The 24,307-nt window shown below is 38.7% G+C and overlaps 1 protein-coding gene across 3 annotated transcripts in view; it reads right to left on the reverse strand.

Moving 5' to 3' along the window:
- Positions 1-24,307, reverse strand: part of CDKL5 (cyclin dependent kinase like 5) — a 223,138-nt gene that overhangs the window by 125,884 nt on the left and 72,947 nt on the right. For all 3 annotated transcript variants that reach the window (XM_056131071.1, XM_056131070.1, XM_056131069.1), the window contains exons 2-3: positions 18,474-18,694; positions 14,175-14,209 (exon numbers count right to left, since the gene is read on the reverse strand). In XM_056131071.1, the coding sequence (XP_055987046.1) occupies positions 14,175-14,209; positions 18,474-18,537 (99 nt within the window). In that variant the 5' untranslated portion in view covers positions 18,538-18,694. The remainder of the gene's footprint in view (positions 1-14,174; positions 14,210-18,473; positions 18,695-24,307) is intronic.

Raw genomic sequence — 24,307 nt, forward strand, 5'->3', positions numbered from 1 at the left:
GAAAACAAAGAACTCAGAAAAACTGAACTTATAAAATCTCTGGACAGATAAGCAAACACAGAGAATCACATCCAAGATCAGCTCACCTGGAGCAGAACATGCTGGAGTAACACTCCAGTAAAAAAAAATGTAAATGGTTATCTTGACAAAGACTTGCAGGGAAGCACTCAAAGCCGCAGGTTCACTCTACAGGGACCCCTCACTGACGCCAGCATCCAAGAGCCTCACCAGCTTCCGACTGAGAAGCACTGATCCCCTCCCATTTGGACAAAGAAAATGGGGAAAGAAACAGTTCTGAAATATTCCCAAGGTATAAATCCAATTTTTTTTTCTCTTTTGGGTATGAGGAAAAGTAGCCGTTGTGGAATGCACACTCCAGGGGAAAAGCTGTTACTTTGGAATAAGCCTAGCAAGCTCTCCATAACGAAGACCAATGCTACAGAGAAAATGAAGAAACTAGCTCACAGTAGACTCCCGAACCTGTTGCTCCACCCAAGAAGAGGCAGTGGTAGCAGGAGGAAAGGCAAAGGAAGATTTCTAAAAGTTGCAGCCCAAGTCTCAAGTGAAGCAACAACCTGAGATTTAGCAAATTCTAGAACACTCAGCCCACCACTGTATCACCATACAGCAACAAAGAATGCAGTAGAAGATGAAAGAGAAGAACTGAGATGACACAGAAAGAAGCACTAAGGGAAACCCAAAGACAATGGGGGAGAAAAACAAACAGAAGAAATAAAATATTAGAGAAAACGGAGGCCTCTGTAACTATGCCTACAAATATTCAACAAGGTCCAGCTCATACCTAAACTAACATAAAATCTACATCCAAGGCCTATTTGCCTCAGTTCCTATCACCACATACATATTATCTGGATTAAAAAAAACATGGACTACATGGAAAGTACCATGTTAAGCGAAATGAGTCAGAAAGAATGGGAAGGACACAGAAAGATTGCATTCATCTGGGGAACATAAAGTAACATAATGGGAGACTAACACCCAGGAGTAGCCGAGATTAGTACCAGGAATTTTGCTCCATGACTTGGAGGCCAGCCACACGTGCTAGGGGAAAAGGCAGCTCAGACAGAGATCACGAAACACAAAATCACAAATCATCCTGTTAATCGTCGATTGCCTCGAGCAGGTCCCAGTAACGTCTCCTTCATCCTAGCCCTGAGATTATATTCAAGGCTCTTTAGGAGAATGAGACCCATCATTGTTACTATTTGGCATATTGGGTACGCCACGGGGAGTTTGCCAGACTCTGCCGTGTGGGCAGGTTACATTCAGTAGCCTGCCAGGAGCACCAAATAAAGGATGTTGGGAGGATCCTCCCAGGATGGGAGAAGCATGCTGAAAGTAGGCTATAGACCAAACATGATTGCCACTCATTGCCTCTTTTGCAAACCACAGCATTCAAAAGGAGAGAGAGAATAAAAGAGAATGCCCTGCCACAGAGGCAGGGTGGGATGGGGGGGGGGGGGGGCGGGGGGGGGATGCTGGGACCCATGGTGGTGGAGGATGGGCACTGGTGGAGGGATGGGTACTTGGTCATCATGTAACTGAAACCCAAGCACAAAAATTTGTAAGTCTATAACTGTACCTCATGGTGTTTCACTAATAAAAAAAAGAAAAGAAAAAAAAAACATATGGAAACTACTACCAAGAGTATCTCGCCCGCACGGCAGAGTCTGGCAAACTTTCCGTGGCTTATTCGAAATGCCCAAAGCCAGTAACAATGATGGGTCTCATTCCCCTGACCCTGAAAGAGCCTCGAAATTGGCACTTTCTAAAATCTCAGGGCTAGGATGAAGGAGACGTTACTGGTGCCTGCTCGAGGAAATCAATGAACAATGGGATGACACTGATACAGTGATGGAAAGTATCAAGGTACAGTCTGAAGACAAAAGCAAACATTAGAGCCAAACGCAACTACAGTATAGATTTGGTGATTATTAGGTAAGAAATTTAAGAATTGTTACTATATTAAGCACTCTAATGGAAAACAAACTGACAACAGATGAGCAACGTACACATACACAGCTCTAAAGAAGAATAAAAGAACATGACAGAACCAAAACTACCGTAATAAAACTTAGTACTTCCTTTAATGATCTCATTGGTAGAACGTCTACAACCAAGGAAAAGATTGGTGAAATTAAAGATATGACCAAAAAAAGTCTCAGAAACAAAAACCCTTTGGAAAAAAGCTCAACAAAACATTAAAGAACAATGGAACAAGTACAAAAGGTATAACTGAAATACCTTAAAAGAGAAAGCACTTTGTTAAGTATGTACAGTTGTTAAAACCAAAATTGCATTTAAAATCACCTATGTCAGCTATAAATTATAGCTTAGTATAATTTACCTTAAACATGCTCAGAAGATTGACATTAGCCTATAGTTCAGCAAAATCAACTAACACAAAGCCACCTTTTGAATAAGGTTTAATGAGAGTGAAAACCAGTGTGTTCAGGATGGGCCACAACTGGCTAGCCCGGGAAAAGATCAAATTCAAAAATCAAACTATCATTCCATACACAGTGCTTTCATACCATTAAATCAAAATCCTAACCAACGTGTAAATGCACACGGCAAACTCGGTAACAACTGAAAATCTTTGTTGAAAGAGCTATTATGAGCATGCTGAAATGAAACAATCCTATAAAACCAGTTAAAAGCAGGTGAGGCAGAAAAAAAGAGTTTATCTTGGTTTATTAAAGTATAATAGAGAAGTTACAAACATGGCACATATTGGTCAAACTATATTTAAAAATCTCTTTAACTGTGAATGGCCTAAATACACCATTTGAGAGTGTCAGGCAGCCAGAGAGATGGTCAACAGACCGAGCACAGGCTTTGCATTCGGGGGACCACGCTCCATCCTGGTACCACATGGTCCCCTGAGCACCACCAGGAATGACCCCTGAACATAGAGCTGGAAGTATCCCCTGAACACTGTTGCATATGACCCAAACCCACCCTACACTCCTACCTTAGGAAAAAGAAAAAGAGATACTTTTCAGACTGGACCTTAAAAACTCATTTCAGAGGCTGGAGCGATGATAGCACAGCGGGGAGGGCATTTGCCTTTCATGCGGCCGACCCAAGCTCAATCCCCCCGGCATCCCATATGGTCCCCTAAGTAACTACCGCCAGGAGTAATTCCTGAGTGCAGAGCCAGAAGTAACCCCTGAGCATTGCTGGGTGTGACCCAAAAATGAAAAAAAAAACCCTCTCATTTCAAATATAAAAAATACAAGCAAATGAAAGCCAAAGGAACAGAGTAAGATAGACCATGTTAAAATGAAGCAAAACAAAGCTGGTGTCACTGTATCAATTCCAAGGTAGATTTCAGAACAAGGAATTTCATCAGAAATAATTAGGAGCATTACAAAAGTATGGCCTCCAAGAAAACAGAGATGCCCTTAATCTGTATGTATAAGAGAAGAGAACATCAAAATTTATCAGGCAAATACCAAGAGAACTGCTAAGAGAAAAAGACAAATCCATTATTATAGTTGAGTACTTCAACATTCCTCCTTTCACTAAATGACAGACCCAGCATGAAAAACGATGAGTAAGAATATAGGTGAATTGAACAAAACACCAATCAGCTGGCTCTACTTGATATTTATAGAATATGTCATCTAACAAGAGCAGATTACATACTCTTCTCAAGCTCATATGAAATGTACATGAAGATAGAACAAATTCTGGGTCATGAAATTCAACACATTTTGAAGACCCAAACTCTCTTTTTTTTTTATTTTTGGGTCACACCTGGCGATGCACAGGGGTTACTCCTGGCTTTGCACTCAGAAGTTACTCCTGGCGGTGCTCAAGGGACCACACGGGATGCTGGGAATCAAACCCAGGTTGGCCGCGTGCAAGGCAAACACCCTACCCACTGTGCTATCTCTCCAGCCCCTGAAGATCTAAACTCTTAGAAGGAATACTTTGATACTGTATGGAATTAAACTAGAAATCAATAAGAAAAAAGATTACTGGACAATCCAACAATCAGCATACTTCTAAATAACAATAGGTCAAAGAAGAAAGTTTAAGAAAAATGTAAATATCCTTTTAATTAAACAAAAATACAAATTAGAGGCTATGGGTATAGCTCAAGTGACAGAACACATGTCTTACATGTGTGAGGTCCTAGCCCGGGTTTAATCCCACGTACCACATGCCCCCCCCCACCTCCAACACCACTGGGTGCAGCCCTGGTAGCCCCAGAACACTGCCAGGCACAACACTTGGTGTACCAAGTACCATCTGGAGTGGCCTCATGACTCTAAGCACTGCCAAGAGTTTCCCCCCTTCAAGAAAAAAGAAAATAGAAAATTAATTTGGCATGATGCAGTAAAAGTCATGATTATAGTAAAGTTCATAGCATTTAGTGCATACATTAGAAAATAAAACAAACCTAGTATCAGTAGCCTAAAAAATTCTACCTTGGGAGGGTGTAAGAGATAATGGGGGAGGGGGGAATATGAACTTGCTTTGCATGTGGCCAACGCCCTCTGTGTTCCCAGCACTGCATACGGTCTTTAAACATCACCAGGGTCACTCCTAAGTACAGAGCCAGGAGCAGGCCCTGAAGATGACCAGGTGTGGCCCACTACCCCCTGAAACAAGATTCCATTTTAAGAAAGAAGACAAAGAGAGTCATCTTAAACCTAAAGCAAAGTGAAAGAAAGAATAATAGGGATTACAGCAGCTACCAATAAAATTAAAAACAAGAAATCAATGGTGAAATATAAATGAAAAAACAAAGGCTGGTTCTTTTTTAAAAAAAATGGTAAGTGATCAATCTCTATCCAAGCTAACCAAGACAAAAAAAAATAAGAAGCCAGAAAATATTAGTATCAGTAATAAAAGTCATCACTATTAACCACAAGCACATTGAAAGAATAATGAAATAATTTTAGAACAAAGTTTTGTACTTGCAAATTTAAGAAAGGAACCAATTACTTGAGAGATATAAACCAGAAAAACTTTACATAAGGAATGACAGTCTGAACAATAACCTATGGAAGAAAGAATGTACTCACAATAATAATGAACTCGCAAAAAAAAGAAAGTCCTTTGCACAGATGATTTTTCATTGATGAACTATATCAGTTATCTGCAATCTTTCCCAATGAACAAAAGCAGCCGTACACTTCCTGACTTAGTGTATGAGACCAGTATTACCCAATATAAGAAAATCAGATCAAGGTATTAAAAGGCAGGCTACAGACAAATACCTCTTATGAAATATAAAGAAATCCTCAACAAATCTTATTAAATCAAATCCATGAATAAACACAAAGAATTATATACCATGACCGAGTGGGATTTATCCCAGGTATACAACGTTGGTTCAATATTCTAAAATCAATTCCTGTAATTTACTGCCTTCAAGAGGCTAATGCAAAAATACCATAAATCCCATCACTTATGCAAGCATTTGAAAAAATCAAACACCCAGTCATAATAAAAACTCAGCCATTTAGGAATAGAAAAAACTTTCTCAACTTGATAAGGATCATCTAAAAAGATCTTATAGCCAGCATATTTCATCATAAGGAACTGCATAGCTTTCCGCAATATAACAGGATGTCCCCTCTCACCACCTGTATTCAACATTGTACTGGAAGTCATAACTACTGCAATTAAAAAAAAAGAGAGAGAAATGTTCAAAGCATACAAATCGGGATTCAGGGAGATAGTTCAGGGCTGACGTTCATGCACGTACAGGATGCTGGATTCAATCTTCAGCACCACAAGGCCTCTGAAGCACTGCTGGCTATACTGCTCTGGTGGTCCTCAGTACTGCTGGGGAAGTTGAGCAAAACGAAACAAAACTAAAAAGTATACATATTAGGAAAGAAATAAAACAGCTCTGCTTATAGAATATATGATTAAAAGATTTGGCAAGGGGCTGAAGAGATAGTATAGCAAGTAGGGTACTTGCTTTGCATGCAACTGACCCATGTTCAATCCTCTGTACCACATACAGTTCCCAAGCTCCCCCATGAGTGTTCCTTGAGAACACAGCCAGGAATAAGTCCTGAGCACCTGCCAGGGTGAGGCCAAAAATCGAACAAACAACAAGAACAACAATAACAAAAAAAATCAAGAAACAAACTACCTTGACAAATCTCTATAAACAAAACCTTAGAATAAATGTTTTAATGTTTTAGCAAGGTTTGGATACTTTGCTTCCTATCTTCCACCAACAAAGAACTGGAATTTAGAATTAGAAAAGTATTACCATTGACATTATCGCCAAAAAGAGAAAAGTACTTAGGTATAAATCTAACAAGATGTTTGCAACAACTGTATACGAAAAAAGTATATAACTCGATCAAAAGAAATCAAAGATCTAAGTAAATGAAGAAATTTTCTGTTACTGAAACATAAAACTTGATATTGTCAACCTGTCAATTCTTCTCATCTGATCTACAGATGAAATCTCCATGCCAGCAAACTATTTTGCAGAGATCAACAAACTGAATTTAAAGATACCATGAAAAGACAAAAGATCCAAAACAACGGAAACAATACTGAATATCAACAAAGTTAGAACACTGATGCTACTTGACTTCTGATAAAGCTATCCTGATCAAGACGCTGTGGAATTGGGGAAGAACAGAAACACAGCTGGAATGCAATAGAAATCTGAAAAGCACCGGAGCAATAGTACAGTGGGCAGGGCATTTGCCTTGCACACAGCCGACCAGGATTCAATCCCCGGCATCCTATAAGTATGAAAGAAGGTCCAACAAAAACACAACTGATCTTTCACAAAGAAGCAGAGTCAATCCAAAGAAGAAAGACTTCCTTTCAACAAATAGTGCTGGATGTCATATGTAAAAGAGACAAAGTTTAGACAAAAAGCTTACAATTTTCATAAAAATTCAAAGTATGTCATACACCTAAATGCAAAATTGTAAAACTTCTAAAAGATAATCCAGAAAATCTAATGGATCTTGAATTTGGAGATAAGTTTTTAGATACTATACCAAAAGCACCATCCACAGGGGGGAAAAAAAAGAAATGGTAAGTTAGACTTCATTAAAGTTAAAAACTACTCTGCTCAAGACACTATTAACAGTGAAGACATGCCACAGACTCAGAGAAAATATGTGCAAAACACATGCCTGCAGAGTGAGATCACTGATGGCAAACAGGCAAATCTAAGACTCCATCCCTCCACAGAAAAAACCAAGCAGGCAAAACCTGCCCGAATAGACTTCCAGAACTCCATAACTAGTCAAAAACCTCACATGTGAGGAAAAGGCTTGATTAAGAACAGTTACTTTTTGTATGAGAATCACGTACATTTTCAACTGCCCATTTACATCACCCCATAGCATAGATCCATTCAGGATAAAGAAATTAGAAATAGAAGCCAATGTCCTCAGCTATATAAGGTTATTTATGAAAATAAATAACCAGGTAACATCATGTATATTCAACAGCAAAAGAAAAGGTCTTTATTCACAAAACCAGGAACAAGATAAAGATACTCAAGTATAAAATCAAATTAATGCAATATATTTTAGATGCCAGAGTCGAAAAGTTATTTATGCAAATGAGAACAGGCATTATATTATATTAAATGATTTTACTTTATTTACATAGGCTAAGGGCTGGAGCGATAGCACAGCGGGTAGGGCGTTCGCCTTACACGCGGCCAACATGGCCGACCCGAGTTCGATTCCTCCGCCCCTCTCGGAGAGCCCGGCAAGCTACCGAGAGTATTGGATATGCCAGACACAGTAACAACAAAGTCTCCAATGGAGACGCTACTGGGCCCGCTCGAGCAAATCGACGATCAACGGGAGGGCCTTTACCTTTACCTTTTACATAGGCTAAAGTCATATAGAAATCAGTCACCACAAACTGACCTTCATTGCTTATTTTCTGATAATTCCATTTGCCATTCCTTTATATTTTGTTGGAACAAGCAATATTAAATAAATTTGTTATACGCCTGCCAAGGGGGCAGGGTGGGCTGTGGGAGGGAACCTGGGGACATTAGTGGAGGGAAGGGGAAGGGGACAGTGGTGATGGGATTGGTGTTGGAACTCTGTATGCCTGAAACAATTCAATGATGAACAACTTCACAAAGCCCATGTCTTAATAAAATAAATTTCAAGAAAAAAAAACAACAGTTTTTACACAGGATTTATATCCCTTAAATATATTCATGAGAGACTGATGGAAATTACTCATGTTAAAAAGGTAGAAAAACGGTTCTCATCTTTGAGCCAATTAAGTTTTTACAATTAGCAGAAAAGAGAGCTTTAAAGTCCATCTAGCACCCCAGCCAACTCATGCCTAGACGGAGGGTGGCAGTGAGTAGGAGGGAAAATCTGATCATCTAGATCTGAGTCACCAACAGGAAGGATGAAAAAGGTAAAAGTCTTCTGTGTTGATATTGCACACAGTGCTCGTAGAGGGGGATTCTATAATGGTCATTACCTTAGCCCATAAACTAAAAAACAACAAAACAAATCCAGGTTAGGATGATGAAGATTAAAGGTAAGAAGTAGACCTGGAAAAAACAAAAAAAACAAAAAACAAAATTACTGGGACAAAGAAGGTAGCACTAAAGCGGTAGAGCAAATGTCTGGTGTAGGTTTGATCCCTAGCACCAAATGTCCCTCAATATACCCCAACACTGTTGTGTGTGGCCCTGGACACCCGCTCACCCAAGCACCAAACATTCAGGCCTATACCACTCGGCCAAACACTGCTGACAGTGGTCTCCCATGCAGCCCCTTTTCAAAAGCCCTAAATTCTTCTCGCTCTCAAAAGAAATCAGACTCACCTGGAAACTGACATTTGAACCACTATTTCTTTAATTGATAATAAGACAACAGAAACATGGGTAATTTTCCTATCTCAGTAGACTAGCAGAATATGAAGTATGAAATATTTATAACACAAATGGTACAACTTTGGTTAGACTTTTAACTGCACTGAGACTGTTCTACAGTTAATTGGATAGACAACAACAAAAAAAATGACTCAAGAGTAATGGTTCTCTAAGTGCCCTATAAGAGGAGAGAGCATCATTCCCCCTCCCACTAATGTTCTGTTCTCTTCATTCTTGACCTGAAGTCCATGCTTACATCACTTTAATCTTCATAACTGCAGTAAATTAATGTCATCTTGAAAAAAGTTATCATTGAGAAAGTAATTATGGCCAGAGAAAGAGTATAGCAGTGGAGAAGCCATTTGCCTTTCACCTGCAGCTGAACTGGATTGATCCACAGCACCTGAGCCCCGCCAGGAATCATCCCTAAGTACAGAGCCAGGGGAGATTCCTGGGCACTGCTAACGCTCCACCAAAAAAAAAAAAAAGTTTCTATATAATTATCTTCAAATACTAGAAATTCTGCATAGAAAAATAGAAAAAGCCTGGACCCATGTCTTGTTTTTAATTATTTTAAAAGGAAGAAAAGAAAAGAAAGGCAAATAATATAACTAATGGGTATGATATGGGAATTATGTCTGTGAGAAATCATTATCAACAGTATTGGAAACAAAAAATGAAATAAAACTTAAAATAGTAATAGTTTAGTTAAGAGTAGAACTAATCTATATATTCAGTTTCTCATTGCTGGCTCATCATAAGTTTTGCAGGAAAAAATCTGAAACTAAAAATTATACAAAACCATTATTTTATTAATATAGAAAACCCTGAAACAATCAAAGTTTATTTTATTTTAGTAGAAAATAACTGTGGTTCTAGACCGCAGGCAATAAATAATCTGTTAAATTGGTGATGCTTCATTGACTTTTCCTCAAGTATCTTCTTAAATAAGGTTTGTTGTTTTGAAAGTAACCAAATCCTGTCTCATCTTTTTGTGGAAAAATAAAATCAATCTGAATAAGAAAAAAAAGGTTCTAATGATTCCTAAGATTCAAAATGTATAACGCCCGGTAATAAAGACATAATATAAAAGATAAATTATGAATATTAAATAACAGAGAATGCTATTTAAAAGGTAGAAACATATTTCTCCCAGTTAATATTTAATCAAATCTACTCTTCTTACTACTCCTGACCACAATTCCTCAACTCTCAAAGGAGACAAAACAAAAACACAGCATAATCAAGATTTTTTTCCTACTTTCTCCTTTACCTCTTTTTTTCTTTGTGGGGGGGCAGAGGGGAGGGACATTGCTACACCCTGTAGTGCTCAGGGCTTACTCTTGGCTCTGCAGACAGGGATCACTCATGGCAGCTCAGGGGACCCTATGGGGTGCCATGGATCAAATCTGAGTAGGTGACATGCAAAGCAAGAGCCCAACCCTGTATTAGCTCCCTAGCCCTCTCCTTAACCTCTTAAAATTAGCATTCACTCTTATTATTTCACTTAAAGAGATTATAAATAAATGGTGTTGTTCACCAAAACGGATTTTCTCATCCCGCTATCCTTCTCATCGTGGATTTCAATATGGATTTTCTTATCTCTCAATTCTTATCTCATCACTTTATACCACTGGTGAATATCAATTTTTCAAAAATCTTTCTTCCTTAGCTTCAAGAGTTCTACCTTCCTGTCTTTTTAGTTTGACCATTGAAACATATCTTTCTTTCTGTTCTGCACTCTCTCTTAGAAGGTAGAGAGCATTTCATAATTCTCTTATTCATGTTAGCTATTTTCCGGAACCCCATATGGTCCCTCAAGCACTGCCAGGAGTGATTCCTGAGTGCAGAGCCAGGAGTAACCCCTGAGCATCACCAGGAATGGCCCCCAAACAGAAACAAAAACAAAGCAAAAAATGAGGTAAAACAAAAACTCTTAAGTCAATCCCTGTCACAAGAAAATAACCATGAGTCAGTACTTCACTGTCCTGTGCTCAGTTAGCATTGCCCTCCAACCTCTGTCAGGAGACACGACCTCTTTTGCCTCACACCTTACTGCAGCTCCCTACTTCAGCTCCATTCCGTTCCCCCTACTGTGCTGTGAGTAGGACCTCTTTGGGCCTCTGCAAAGAGGAGTCGGCTATAAAATACGCCACCTCTCTCACCGGCACTTCAAAGCAGACATGCAAAGAAAATCAGAAATGCTTATCAACAGGGTAAAGGCTCATATCAGAAATTCTTCCAAGCAAGACTAGTCACCAGAAGCCATAAATAGCCTCACGTCTTTACTAAGAATTGATATATATATATATATACATATATATATATCAATGTGCATATTTAACAATATACAGAAGCTACATTTTCCTTTAATTGAGCAGCATTTATTTCAGCAAAGTACAGTCTTTGATCTGTAACAGCATAACATCATATTGTTTTCACCAAACAAGATATACCTCTTTAGAAACATGACTTCAAATTTCTTATAATGGTGCACAAATTAAAACATGACTTTCTTCCATATGTGTTCAAATATAGAGTAGGCTAAGAATTAGTTAATTACATATGTTTGTGTGTATTTACAGCCAACTTTCTCAAAAAAAGCAAACTTATGCTTAAGTGATCACACAGAGCTCCGCATAATCACAAAGTACTAATTTGTTGATTTTTATAAACATTTCTTCAATTTTTGAAGGTACACAAAATATACAGGCATGATTATTTTACATATAATGGTAGAACAAGAGGGAACATTTCTATTTCTATTATAACATGCAATTTCATAGCAATACATCTATTTGATCCTAAAAGATAAATTTTACAAGAAGCATCAAATTCTCTATTTTTTGAATAGGGTAAATTTTGAAGGTCTGATTATAGCCGAGAAAGGATATACTACAAGAAATCTAACGACTAAACAGCTGCAGATTCTAAAACGAGTTTTCTTTTGCTCTGAGTTAGGCACTAATTTATGTTTTAAATTCTGATTCAGTGACATCTTTTTAGTTGCATGAAAGAAAAAAAGCAACAGAGCAACAATACTTAGAGAGCTAATCTATAAGCCCCTTATTTAGTCCAGAGCAATAAAAAGAAATATTTTTTAGATGCAGTCTCATTTGTGGCAACTTTACTGGCTAATTTTAAATATCTATTCTTCTATCTCTTCAGACATACTATAAGCCATGCAAGGGCAAAAACAAATAAACAATCAAACAAACAATTTGTGCTTTAAGTCAAAGCGGCTTATCACTAGTCACTAGGAATCAGACTTCACATTTACGGTTGAATTCTCAAGAGCAGATGCCTGTTCTCATCCACTTTCTCTCTGAGCCCACCTTCTCGCATGAATAGTGCATTATGAGCGCCATGGGTGGGAAACAAGCATATTCTAACAAACCAGTAAACCAGTCACATGGAACGATAAAAATAATGTACTTAATTAACGACCTTTATTTTTATATAAAAGGCAGGGGAGTTTAGATAATATCAAAAAAAAGTATAAGGGAATGAATAAGTGTGACAAAGACTGAAAAAAAATCACAAATTTCCATTTCCTATCAGAAATCCTTGGATTTTAAATCACAGATTAACAAGTGAAGCTTCATTTGCTACGTTAGAAACGGAACAATAATACAAATGGCAGTATGCTCATGAAGAGTCAGATTTAATTTGGAATCCAACAACCTATTTTCCTCTGAGTAGTGCCTACTCAGGAATTCTATTATTTTAAAGATTAAGATTAATATTAACTTAGAACAAATAATTAAAGCCATAGCATTTCATCAAAGAACTTTCCTTTTACTGAAATTCAAACTTTGAAAATATTTCTTTAAAAAATGATCAAAAACTAAATTAATTAATTTTAAATCGTCAAAGTATTACATTTACATTATTTGAAATTGGATAAATATCCAGAATCAAGAACCAATAGTACTCAAATTTCTTTGTTTTGTTTTGCTTTGTTTTTGGACCACATCTGGTGATGCTCAGGAATCACTCCTGGTGGTGCTCAGAGAACCCTATAAGATGCCAGGAACCAAACCCAGGTTGGCTGGGTGCAAAGCAAGTGCACTACCTACTGTGCGATCACCCTGGCCCCAAGGACTCAAACTATTTTTAAAGATTTATTGGCAAAGCTCTTTGAATAACTATTACCAATGCAAATAAATTAAAATACCCAATTTCAAGAAAAATAGAAAATTCATTTAATAAAATCTCTGACCCAAATCGGCCCAAAGTCAACTATCATGAAAGCATAAATCTAAAATAGTTATTATATTTTGTACAATAGGAAAAAAATCAAACATAAAAATATTTTTAAGATCATATATTCATACATATTTACCTACATGTGGCTTAAAAGTATGTAAGTTCACCTCAAAATTTCTAGATCACTATAAAATACCACAAAAAAATAAAAACATGGTCTTAACAAATTACATGCGAAACAATATGAAGACAGATATTAGTACTCTAGGGACATCAGAATAGAAAAATATTTAACCAAATGTTTGAAACTATTACAGGTTCAATACTAGTCATCTTAAATTTAAGACTCTAAGCAAAACATACTTTCCACTTAGCAACAGCTATATAAATCTGAAAAGACTTCCCAAGTAATCAATTGGAAATTACTATCATTATGAAGTAATCCATAATATTTGTTCCAATCCCCAACAAGACTGCTCAGAAGTGATCAATTCTAGCCAGTAATCATCCTCATATACTATTATCCCAAGCCCTATTTTATCTCAAACTCTTATTCATTTTCCTTCAAAATCTGGATTGATATTCATCAGGCACTCTGCTCAGTACTGGATCACCTTGAAAAATTCTGACTAAATGAAATTCCTCCTACCTTATAAGTACTTGTACAGGAATTAAATCTTGAATTCTTCTTTTTCTCTTCCCCTTAGACAGCTTTTCGCCCGTCTACAGGTTGGTGGAAACGCTAGCATGTGACTGCAACCCCCTCATAAACCCAATCACGATAAAGCCTCTTTTCTCTGGGCTCACCTCATTAGTATCAGCATCATAGCCAGACACCCAGACAGTTTTAATTATATGCCAGATGCACGAAAGATTACATTCGTTTCAAAACAGTTAAACATTTACAGATACTGTCATTTTAAAAAACATGTACTGGGCCCGGGATGTGGCTCAGGCAGCAGAGCAGAGGCCATGCATGGGGAAGGCCACAATGTGGCTCCCCCACTCAGCACAGCTGAGCACTGCCAGGTGTACTGGGAGTGGTCCCTGCCAGCTGTGGCCCCTGCAATGAAAACCATGGGCTTACCTTGTGTCTGCACTTAAGTACAACTCCATAGGCTCCTATAACCAAAAAGAAGCAAACAATTAAAAGCATGTATACAAATTACAGGTATTAGAAAAGCCAAAGTTCTGATATATTTATACTGATTATAAGTATATGCTAGAATAACAATTTCTAAAATGACAATGCAATGAGTCATATACAAATTAAAATATAAAATATATTTTACATTTCATATAGTCACATACACCGGGGCTGAGATCTCCAAGCCTGCTCGGATCAGGGCTGGGCTTCCTCCACCCAGATCCCCCATCTTCCAGTAGCTAGGTGTTACACCCACCAACTGCCCCCCAGGCGCCATGTTATCCCATCAACGGCCAAGACCCAGAGATTATAAAACTCCGCTCCCAAAAGAGAACAGCACAGAGTCTCCTGCTTCCATGCCTGGCTGACCTCTTATTGTTTAGTTCTCACTCTTGGAGAACCTGGCAGACTACTGATAGTACCCTGCCCACACGGCAGAGTCTGGCAAACTCCCCGTGACTTATTCGAAATGCCAAAACCCAGTAACAATGATGGGTCTCATTCCCCTGACCCTGAAAGAGCCTCGAATGTGGCACTTTCTAAAATCTCAGGGCTAGGACGAAGGAGACATTACTGGTGCCTGCTCAAGGAAATCGATGAACAACAGGATGACATTGATACAGTGATAGTCACATAAAAATGTTTTATAAACAAAGTGTTAGCAACCCAATCGCCAACAAGTACTTACATTTTATTTTTTTAAATTTGCGGGGAAGGGGCACACCTGGACCTGATCAAATCTTACTCCTGGCTCTGTGCTCAGGGAGCAGTCCTTGAGGGGCTTAGGGGACCAAGGATCAAGCCCAAGTCAGCTATGCGGAAGGCAAGTGCCCTATGTGCTATACTATTGCTCTGCACCCCCCACACCCCGCCCCAGACACACAAGTATTTTTAAAGTGTGACATTTTAAAGAAAATAGCACATGAAATTTTATAATGTAAGCTTTAAAATTTCTAGAGATGAAATTTTAGCATAAGATATTTAAAAGTAATTGAAAATTAACTCAAAAAGATTCAAGCTCAAGCACAGAGTCTATCAGCCAGATTCTCTGTCCTAGGAGATATTTAGCCTTCTAGGACATAGGAATATCTTTCCTAACTAGAAAAATAGTGAAAATTCCAGCACTCCAATTACTGGATTTTCTGGTTTGTGTGTGTGTATGGGGGGGGGGGGGGGGGGACTCTGCAGGGGAGGCTGTTTCTGGGGGCAGGGGTGGGGCTTTAGTTTGTTTTCTGGTGTTTTATTTTCTTTCCTGTGCAGGAGTTGTGGGGGGAGGGGGTGCTTTAGTTTGGTTGTTTGTTTTTTTTTAACTTTTGGGCCACACCTGCCAGTGCCTGGGAAACCACGTACCAGAAACTGAACTGGGGCTGGCCACATATAAGACAAACACCTTAACCCTGCACTCTCTCTTCAGCTCAGCGTTCAGCATTCCAATTAATACCTAGTAGGAGACAGAAACACTTTTTGACCTAAAACCTCAATCCAAGAGCACGGGTCACAAGCAATCCAAGGATCTCTGGCCATTTACAGCTAAGCACTCCCATGCACTTTGGTATATTTCAATGAGATTAATCATTAAGACTTCATGGGTTACTTATTCCACTATCTAGCAAATAAACTACTTTTTTAGAGGCAGTACAGAGTTGACAGAAAGTTAACCAGGAAACTAACGCTAAAGTTCTACTGCAAAAATTCTCATTACAAGAATCAAAATGTTAGGCATAGCAACAGGTGTGTAGACATATCAAGAATACTTATGATAAAAGAAAAGCTTTATTATTATTTTTGGGACACGCCCTGGCAGTGCTTGGGGGACCAGTTGCTGCTGGAAACTGAACTGGGGTTGGCCATATGACAAAGGGATTCCAGGGAGATGGAATTGTGAACCATGTCTCCAATCACTTCCGGGAAACCAGAACAAGTCTTCCACACTTTGGTGGAGACAGATGAATCACAGTTAGAATGGAACCAGTCATTACAGCTATTCAAATTAATTCCACAATGATCAGGCAGTTAATCAACCGACCCTCACTAACTGTACATCCCCCTCCCAACTCATTACTCTTTGTTTCTTAATGGGGGGGTCTATCCATGCTATAAGAAGGTAGAGTTTGACAGTTTTAATTTGCTAAGTACATACATTTGTTCCTTAGCCAAAAAGCATCTAAAGTTGTGATTACGGGGCTGGAGCAATAGCACAGCGGGTAGGGCGTTTGCCTTGCACGCGGCCAACCCGGGTTCGATTCCCAGCATCCCAAATGGTCCCCTGAGTACTACCAGGGGTAATTCCTGAGTGCAGAGCCAGGAGGAACCCCTGTGCATCGCCAGGTGTGACTCAAAAAAAAAATTAAAAATAAAGTTGTGATTACAACTTAAGCTGACATGTTCTGACTTAAATATTAGTCTGGTCATTTTACTCAATCTGAGCTGATCCCTGAGGAGACAATAGAGCAGGAAGGGCGTTTGCCTTGCACATGCCCACATGGCTTGATCCCCAAGTGCAGTCAGGAGTAAGCCCTGAGCACTGACAGTGGCCCAAAAACAAGCAAAAGAAACAAAAAAAAAAATCCAAAACATGTTTGGTTCCCGAATGGATAAATTTTTAAGTTTCTTTTATATTCTGAATATATTTGAAATTTCTGAGATATAAAATTTTTAAGTTGATTTAAAAGATAAAAATGCTAAGAAAACAAAATTTTAATCACTTGTTCCCCGTTTACAGAATCATTTATCAAACTCTCCACAAAGCTTTCCTTAAGAGAAAAATTAAGAGAGAAAAATAAGGAAGACTTATGAGAAATGAATTAATCATATTTCGTCAATGACATCATTGATTGTGAGCATTATTTTGTGTACTACTAGAAAAGAAAAAATATTGTCAATTAAACCATGACATGCTCCTACAGATTATTACACACATTCTGATTTTGGCAATATTAAACTATGACCAAATGTGAGTCTCAGAGCTTACAAAATGTAGTTTGTCATTCTCAAAAAGACAAATAGAGGTTAGTAATTCACGATCTTTTAAATAAAACATAGCTTACATCAATTTTGCTATTCAAAACAATCCTATCTGGGGCCAGGAAGATAGTGGACATGTTTAGCTCTAGTGCTTAGCGCATATGAGGTCCTGAGTTCAGTCCCCTGCACTGCATGATTCCCTAAACACCAACAGGTATCACTGTAGTCCCAAGTACTGAGGAAGCACAACCACCCCAGCACCAAACTGCCAGGCAGAGCAATGCAAGGGACAAGTCTGACAAGCCACCAACCCCAACTCTGCTGGCTACGGCCCCTATAGATAATAATCATTCATAACAAAACAAGCCCAACTGGTGGAGGGGGTACTGGTAAATGTATTCATATAGACCTAATATAAAAATAAAATGAGAGTACAGCAGGTAGGGTGCTTGCCTTGCACACAACCAACCTGGCACCATGAGGAGTGATCCCTGAGACACTGAGCCAAGAGGAAGCCCTTAGCACTGCTAGCAGTGACTCCCAAAATAAAAATAAGATGTAACCAAAAGTAGCACACTCACAGAAAGAATGAAATGAAGACAACCTTAGAGAAATCTCCAATTTGGAGGCCACAGAAACAGTAGAGTGGGTAGAGCACTTGCCTTGCATGCAGCCAATCTAAGTTCCATTCCTGACACCACATATGGTCCCCCAAGCCCGAACAGTAGTTATCCCTGAGCACAGAGCCAGGAATAAGACCTGAGCACCATGGGTGTGGCCCAAAAACAAAAAGTGAAAGGAGACAAAAAGAGAGAAGGGGAGGGGAGGAGGGAGGGAGGGAGGGAGGGAGGAAGGGAGGGAGGGAGGAATGGAGGGAGGGAGGGAGGGAGGGAGGGAGGGAGGAAGGAAGGAAGGAAGGAAGGAAGGAAGGAAGGAAGGAAGGAAGTCCAATTTACTAAACTTTAAAGGGTAAGGGGGTATTCGGGCGACACCTGGAAGTGCTCAGGGCCCACTCCTGGTGGTACTCAGGGGGCCATATGTGGTGCCAGGGATCAGTCATATGCAAGGTAAGCACCTTTATCCCTGTTCTATCTCTCAAGCCCCTAAACTTCCAACTGAAGAGTAACAGTCAAATAGTTTACAGTGGTTTTTTTTATATTTATTCTTATGCACATATTTGAATTGATGATAAATTACAGGCTCTAAATTAGGAAGATTTTTGATGGTTCATATAACTAATATATAGCTCAAAAACTTAAGAAATGCTCAACTTACCTTCACCTACAACCCCAAGGATCTCAAATTTATTCATCACATTACCAATGTTAGGAATCTTCATGAAGACAAACTCCTCTTCAGATGCAAGCCACAGAACATGGCATCCAAAAGAACTGGGCAATTTGTATAGTAAGTAAAATAAAGTCTTGAAAGGAGAAATTCTCACAGGTTGGCAGGAACATCACATGTTTGTTTTAATGTGACGTATAAATGATTCCCTGAAAGAAGGAACACAAAAAACATAAGTTCTATATATCACAGTACTGTATAACACATAATGTATAATAACATGCTACCTTTTATAGTTATTGTAAAACCATGTTAATGCTTCATATATTTTTAAAAAATAGTAATAATGATAGGTTGGAAGAACCCAAAATGGAATACAAATGAATAAATGTACTTAACTTCATAGGAAATGAATAATACAACCGCACTGAGAGGGATGGGGGCGGGGGAGAGGAAGGAGAGAAGGATTACCAGGTAACTCTAAAAATGATATTTTAACTACACTCTCTCTTTAGGCTAAAGACATGAAGAAATATATACAAATATTGTACTCTATTTTCACAAAGAAATTTTAAATGCCATGCATCTTCTAGGATTGTCCAAATAAATATATTGGGGAGCAAGAGAGACACAAGAACCAATATACTGGTTCCTTATTGTCATAAAAGTTATAAGCATAAAAAGGGAAAAGCTTATAACGGGAGTGAGGTATATAAACTGAGTTCTTACTAAAGAGATATGCAGAAATAGATATGTACGCAAATATACATATATATGTAGAAATAGAAGAAACAGCACTCAAACAGCCATGAGCTGTATGCTACCAAAAAAAAGAAAGAAAAGAAAAAGGAACTAGGAGCTGATTTCCTGGCTATGCCAAGGAAACATATAATATGATCTTGGGATATAATGTTGTGGCGCCAGCAAGTGAGAAAATAAACGGGAACAACAAATGAAGAGGATATATCTAAAGAACACAGGAATCAGCTGAAAGGAGTCCCATTGGTCAAATGAAGAACATCTGAACAGCAAAAGAAACAATGATAGTAGAAGACTATCATCCATAGAATAAAATTTTAATGTATCAGTCCTCACTGACAAAATAACTGGAGAAGGAAAGTCTCTTCCTTGAAGTACAATTTCAAATAACAAATGGAATAATTGAATTAGGGGGAAAAAATCACCATTTGGCAACCCCCTCCTAAGACTAATTTCAGGCAGGTATCATCAATACATACTAAAATCATCAATACAAAGTTTGACGGCTCTACAGTACCGTTGGGAGTAACCCCCACATGCCTCACCAGGAGGGGCGGTGAGCACTGCTTTAGAGTGTGGGTCCAAAAGAAAATCAAACCAAACGATTAAAAAAAGGAACTCCAAAGAACTGGGGCATCAAATGTGCAACTTAGGGTTAGAAAAAGAGAAAGAGGAAGTAACCAGGGTAAAATGTTAACATGTGCGAAATCTGTATTGAGGGTCTATAGAACAGTAATTTCTTCATGTTATCTCCACCATTGTTCTCTGAAACTGGAGTTATTTCAAAGAAAGGTCTTTGCTTCAGAAAATGGATCCTTTTCTAAGAAGAACTTATTTGTTGTCTATTTGGGGGTTACAGCAGGGAGTATTCCCCTCTGACTCCTAGGGGTCCCGCCCAGAGGTGCTCCAGATTTTCAGATACTGATTAACGTTACACGGTTGGGGGGAGCAGGGAGAGGGGTCACTCTGGGGGGGATTGTACTTAGGCTTAAGCACCTGCTGAAAAGTATGCGCCGTGGCCTCTCTCCAGTCCCCAAGCCCAATTTCCAGAACAACAGCTGTACAGAAACAAAGAACTGGCTTTTTTTTGGCTTTTTGGGTCACACCTGGAGATGCACAGGGGTTACTCCTGGCTCTGCACTCAGGAATTACCCCTGGCCGTGTTCAGGGGACCATATGACATGCTGGGAATCGAACCCGGGTTGGCCGCATGCAAGGCAAACGCCCTACCCACTGTGCTATTGCTCCAGCCCCAGAACTGGCTGTAAATGAAGAAATAATTCAAAACCAGGAAAACAAGACTTGTCTGCTGCCTAAGAACATCAAACATTTTCTTTTCATGAGCTATGGATAAGTACTGACACCAAGAAGTGTCCTTCCTTATACTGATGGTAGGAATGTGAACTGTTACAAGCTTTCTGAACAGCAGTAAAAGTTCAGAATTAATGCTTTTACAAAGCTCATATCCTGAAGAAGAAAGGATCTGACAAAAATCAGAGAAATTTAACAAGGGTTAAAGTGCTTGCCTAGCATGTTGTTGTAAGCACATCCTTGGTTTGAATCCTGTACTGCATGCATATGGTTCCCTGAGTACCACTGAGTACCACTGGGTATGGCCAGGAAGCAGCCCTGAAAAAGTGAAACTTCAGATCAGATCTTTTCCCTTTAAAAGTGAAGAATATGGGGGCTGCAGCAATAGCTCAATGGGTAGGGCATTTGCCTTGCACATGGCTGACCTGGGTTCGATTCCCAGTATCCCATATGGTCCATCACCACCCCCTCGAGCACCACCAGGAAGTAATTCCTAAGTGAAGAGCCAGGAGTAACCCCTGTGCATCGCCAGGTGTTACCCAAAAAGCAATAAATAAATAAATACATCAATAAATAAATAAATAAATAAATAAAAGTAAAGAATATGGGGCCAGAGAGATATCAAAGAAAGACTGTTGTTTTGCCTTGCACATGTGTGACTTGGGTTCAGTCCCGAGCACACCACATGGTCCCCTGAGCCCTGCTAAGAGTCATGCCTGAGAACCAAGCCAGGAGTAAGCAGTGGGCACGGTTGAGAGTGGCCCAAAAACACAAAGGTTTTTTCAGATTTTCAGATACTGATTAACATTACACGGTTGGGGGGAGCAGGGAGAGGGGTCACTCAGAGAAGCCTCTCTGAAAGGTTGACATTTGAGATGAAATAGCAATAATGAGAACATATGCATACAAATAGCTAAAGTTAATCACATTCCAGGTAATAAAATGCTCAGAGTACTTCTGAGAATGAATCAGTCTCAATGGCTGATTTGGAAGAACATCCAGGAAACACTTAAATACTCCATCTCTGCCAAAAACATTATGGCTCGATTCAAAGGAAACAATATAAAAATTAAATCGTTCTCATTAAAATGACCTACACCCCCAAAGTTTGTTATAAGTATACATAAAGAACATTTGGCCCCATTTATTCTCTGTGGAAATCAAAATTGAGTAATGCACACTGGGAATCAGAATTTAAATGTATGAATAAATACATAACATTGGTGTCAAGAGCAGTCTTTTAACTAGGAGCATTCATACTGAAGGGAAAAGATATGCCAAATTGAATTTAACTATCATTTTACATGAATAACACTGATTGAATCCTTTAAAAGCATACCAACTCAGACATCTTTCAAATAATCAAATAACTCAGACATCTTTCAAATAACCAAATAACTTAGAAGATATGTCCCTTCTGAACAAACACAAATGCTGAAGGGAATACCTTTTTATTAAAAAAATCTTTATATCCCCCAGAAACTTAACAAAACTATAATCGCCTGACAAAAGTCAAGGCAAAAGAATAGAAAGAAACCAGAGAGAAAATTCAACAGATGCAAAATGGTTGAGTTCTCAACCACTTAAAGAAACTGAAAAATTGGGAGGAAAACAGGCTTTTTCTAGAAACCCTTACAAATCCAGACACCAAAAAAGCCAAAGGTGGGAAGTTTGATAATCCATCACTTATAGTCATCATCTAGATTATCCATCACGATTACTCATAACTACAGCAATCATTTCTAGGATAAAGGAAATGGTAATAAATCAGTCCTTGAACAGACTTGACTGACAGGTTTCTGTCACCTGCCTGATATACGCAGATCGAGGTAGACTCACATTCAGATTGGTAGTACCACCAGTTGCCAGGCTGAACCCAGGGGGGCAGGGTGAGAAAGGAGATGGCATCACTGCGCAAGAAGATTAACTATACCTATTCCTCCCAATACATCTAAAGACAATTTCTCATTTGCATTATATAGTACATAATCAGAGAGAGCCAGATACACGAGGTAATTAAGACACCTTGAACATGAAGCAACAGAAAAATGAAGCAAAAAATGACCCAGGAAGACTTGCAACATTAAAATGATCAGGAATGGCCTAAAAACATCTATGGTTGAAGTAAAATTTAAGAGTTGAATATTTGCCCAGAACTAAAAAGTACAAAAGGTGAGAGGCGACTTTGAACAATTAGAATTCTAGAACTGAGAGACAGAACAGCAACAAGGGGCGATAACAACAAATGAACGATTTAAAGAGAAAATGTCAGGACAGAACAATTTGAACATATTTTTAAAGGTTGACTATATAAACTAGCAAAGAACTGCAAAATACCTTTTTATATTCCAAGAAGAACACAAAGAACATTTACAAAGATTGATAATGTACTAGGTCATAACACATTCACAACAAATTATAAGGAAGAACTGAAGTTTGAGGAGGTTTTCTACCCACAAGGAAGCAAGAAATAAATCAAAAAAAAAGAAGCAATTAGGGGCTCGAGAGATCATACAAGCAGGGAAGGCCTCACACATGGTTGATCTGGGTTTGATTCCCAGCACTCCATATTGTACCAAGGACAGGACAGAGCCAGGAGTAAATTTCGAGAGCCACTAAGTGTGGCAAAAAAAAAAAAGAAAAAAAAAGTGACTGGAAAATATTTATATGTTTGGAAATTAAATACATTAAATCTTCCCAAAAAGGAAAAGGAAATATTTCATGTGAATACTAGGATATTAATTACCTCTAAGAAGGAGATAACATTGAGAAGAGAAGGGCTGAAGAGTACTTATCTCTCATCTGATTGACCTGAGTTCGATCCCCGGCACTCCATACGGTACCCAAGCACTGCCAGGAGTGATCCCTGAGTGCAGAACCAGGAATAACCCCTGAGCACTGCTAAGTGTAGTTTAAAAAAATTGAGAAGAAATAGAATGGTTTTCCAAGAACACTGGCAATGTTCAATTTCTTGATAGAGTAATAGCTAAAGTCATTCAGTGGAACATATATTTATGTTTTATGTATTTCTATGCTGCCACAGTTTATGATAAAATAAGTCTTCTGATAATAGCATCACATTATAAACAGTTCTTTGGGCACTTATAGGGAATGAGATGATTTTTATCCAACATAAAACATGTCAACATTAACCAAAAGGATTGGCTGAACTCTCTCCCCGACAAAAACTCCCAGTGATGGGTAATCCAGATGATGGCCACATTCTAAAACACACCAGCTGTGAAGCTATTGAGGAAATTGGGCAAATTTGGCCTTAATGAAAGATGATTGACGTCCAAATGTCTGAAGACTCCTTGAGAAAAAGAGGTGATTTGAGTTATTTCAGGGAGAAGAACTAAGATCAGTGGTGGAAGTGAAAAGAAAACAGATTCCAGTCCAGTAGAGATAGACACTGATGATCGCTAAAGCTATTAGATACCTACAGTGAGCAAGCCCACTGAGATGCTTCCAACAGAGCCATGAACAACAGACTCAGGCCCTGCTTTCATGGAGCCACATGGGGGAGACGGACAGTAATCATTCCAAGGACTTACAAGTATTATAAAGGAGTCTTATGATAACAACTATGGCAACTGAGAAGAGCCCTATAGATAGGATGATCTGGGCAAGGTCCAAGGAGATAAGATTTGAGTGAAAATGGTTTAATATAAAGAAGCAAGCCACACAAAGAGAGATGTGAGAAGAGCATTTGAAGCTCTACAAAGAGTCTTACAGAGCTTGATAAACTGAAG

This window comes from Sorex fumeus, unplaced genomic scaffold (genome assembly GCF_029834395.1).
Source record: "Sorex fumeus unplaced genomic scaffold, SorFum_2.1 ptg000086l, whole genome shotgun sequence".
In the NCBI taxonomy this organism is placed as follows: Eukaryota; Metazoa; Chordata; class Mammalia; order Eulipotyphla; family Soricidae; genus Sorex; species Sorex fumeus.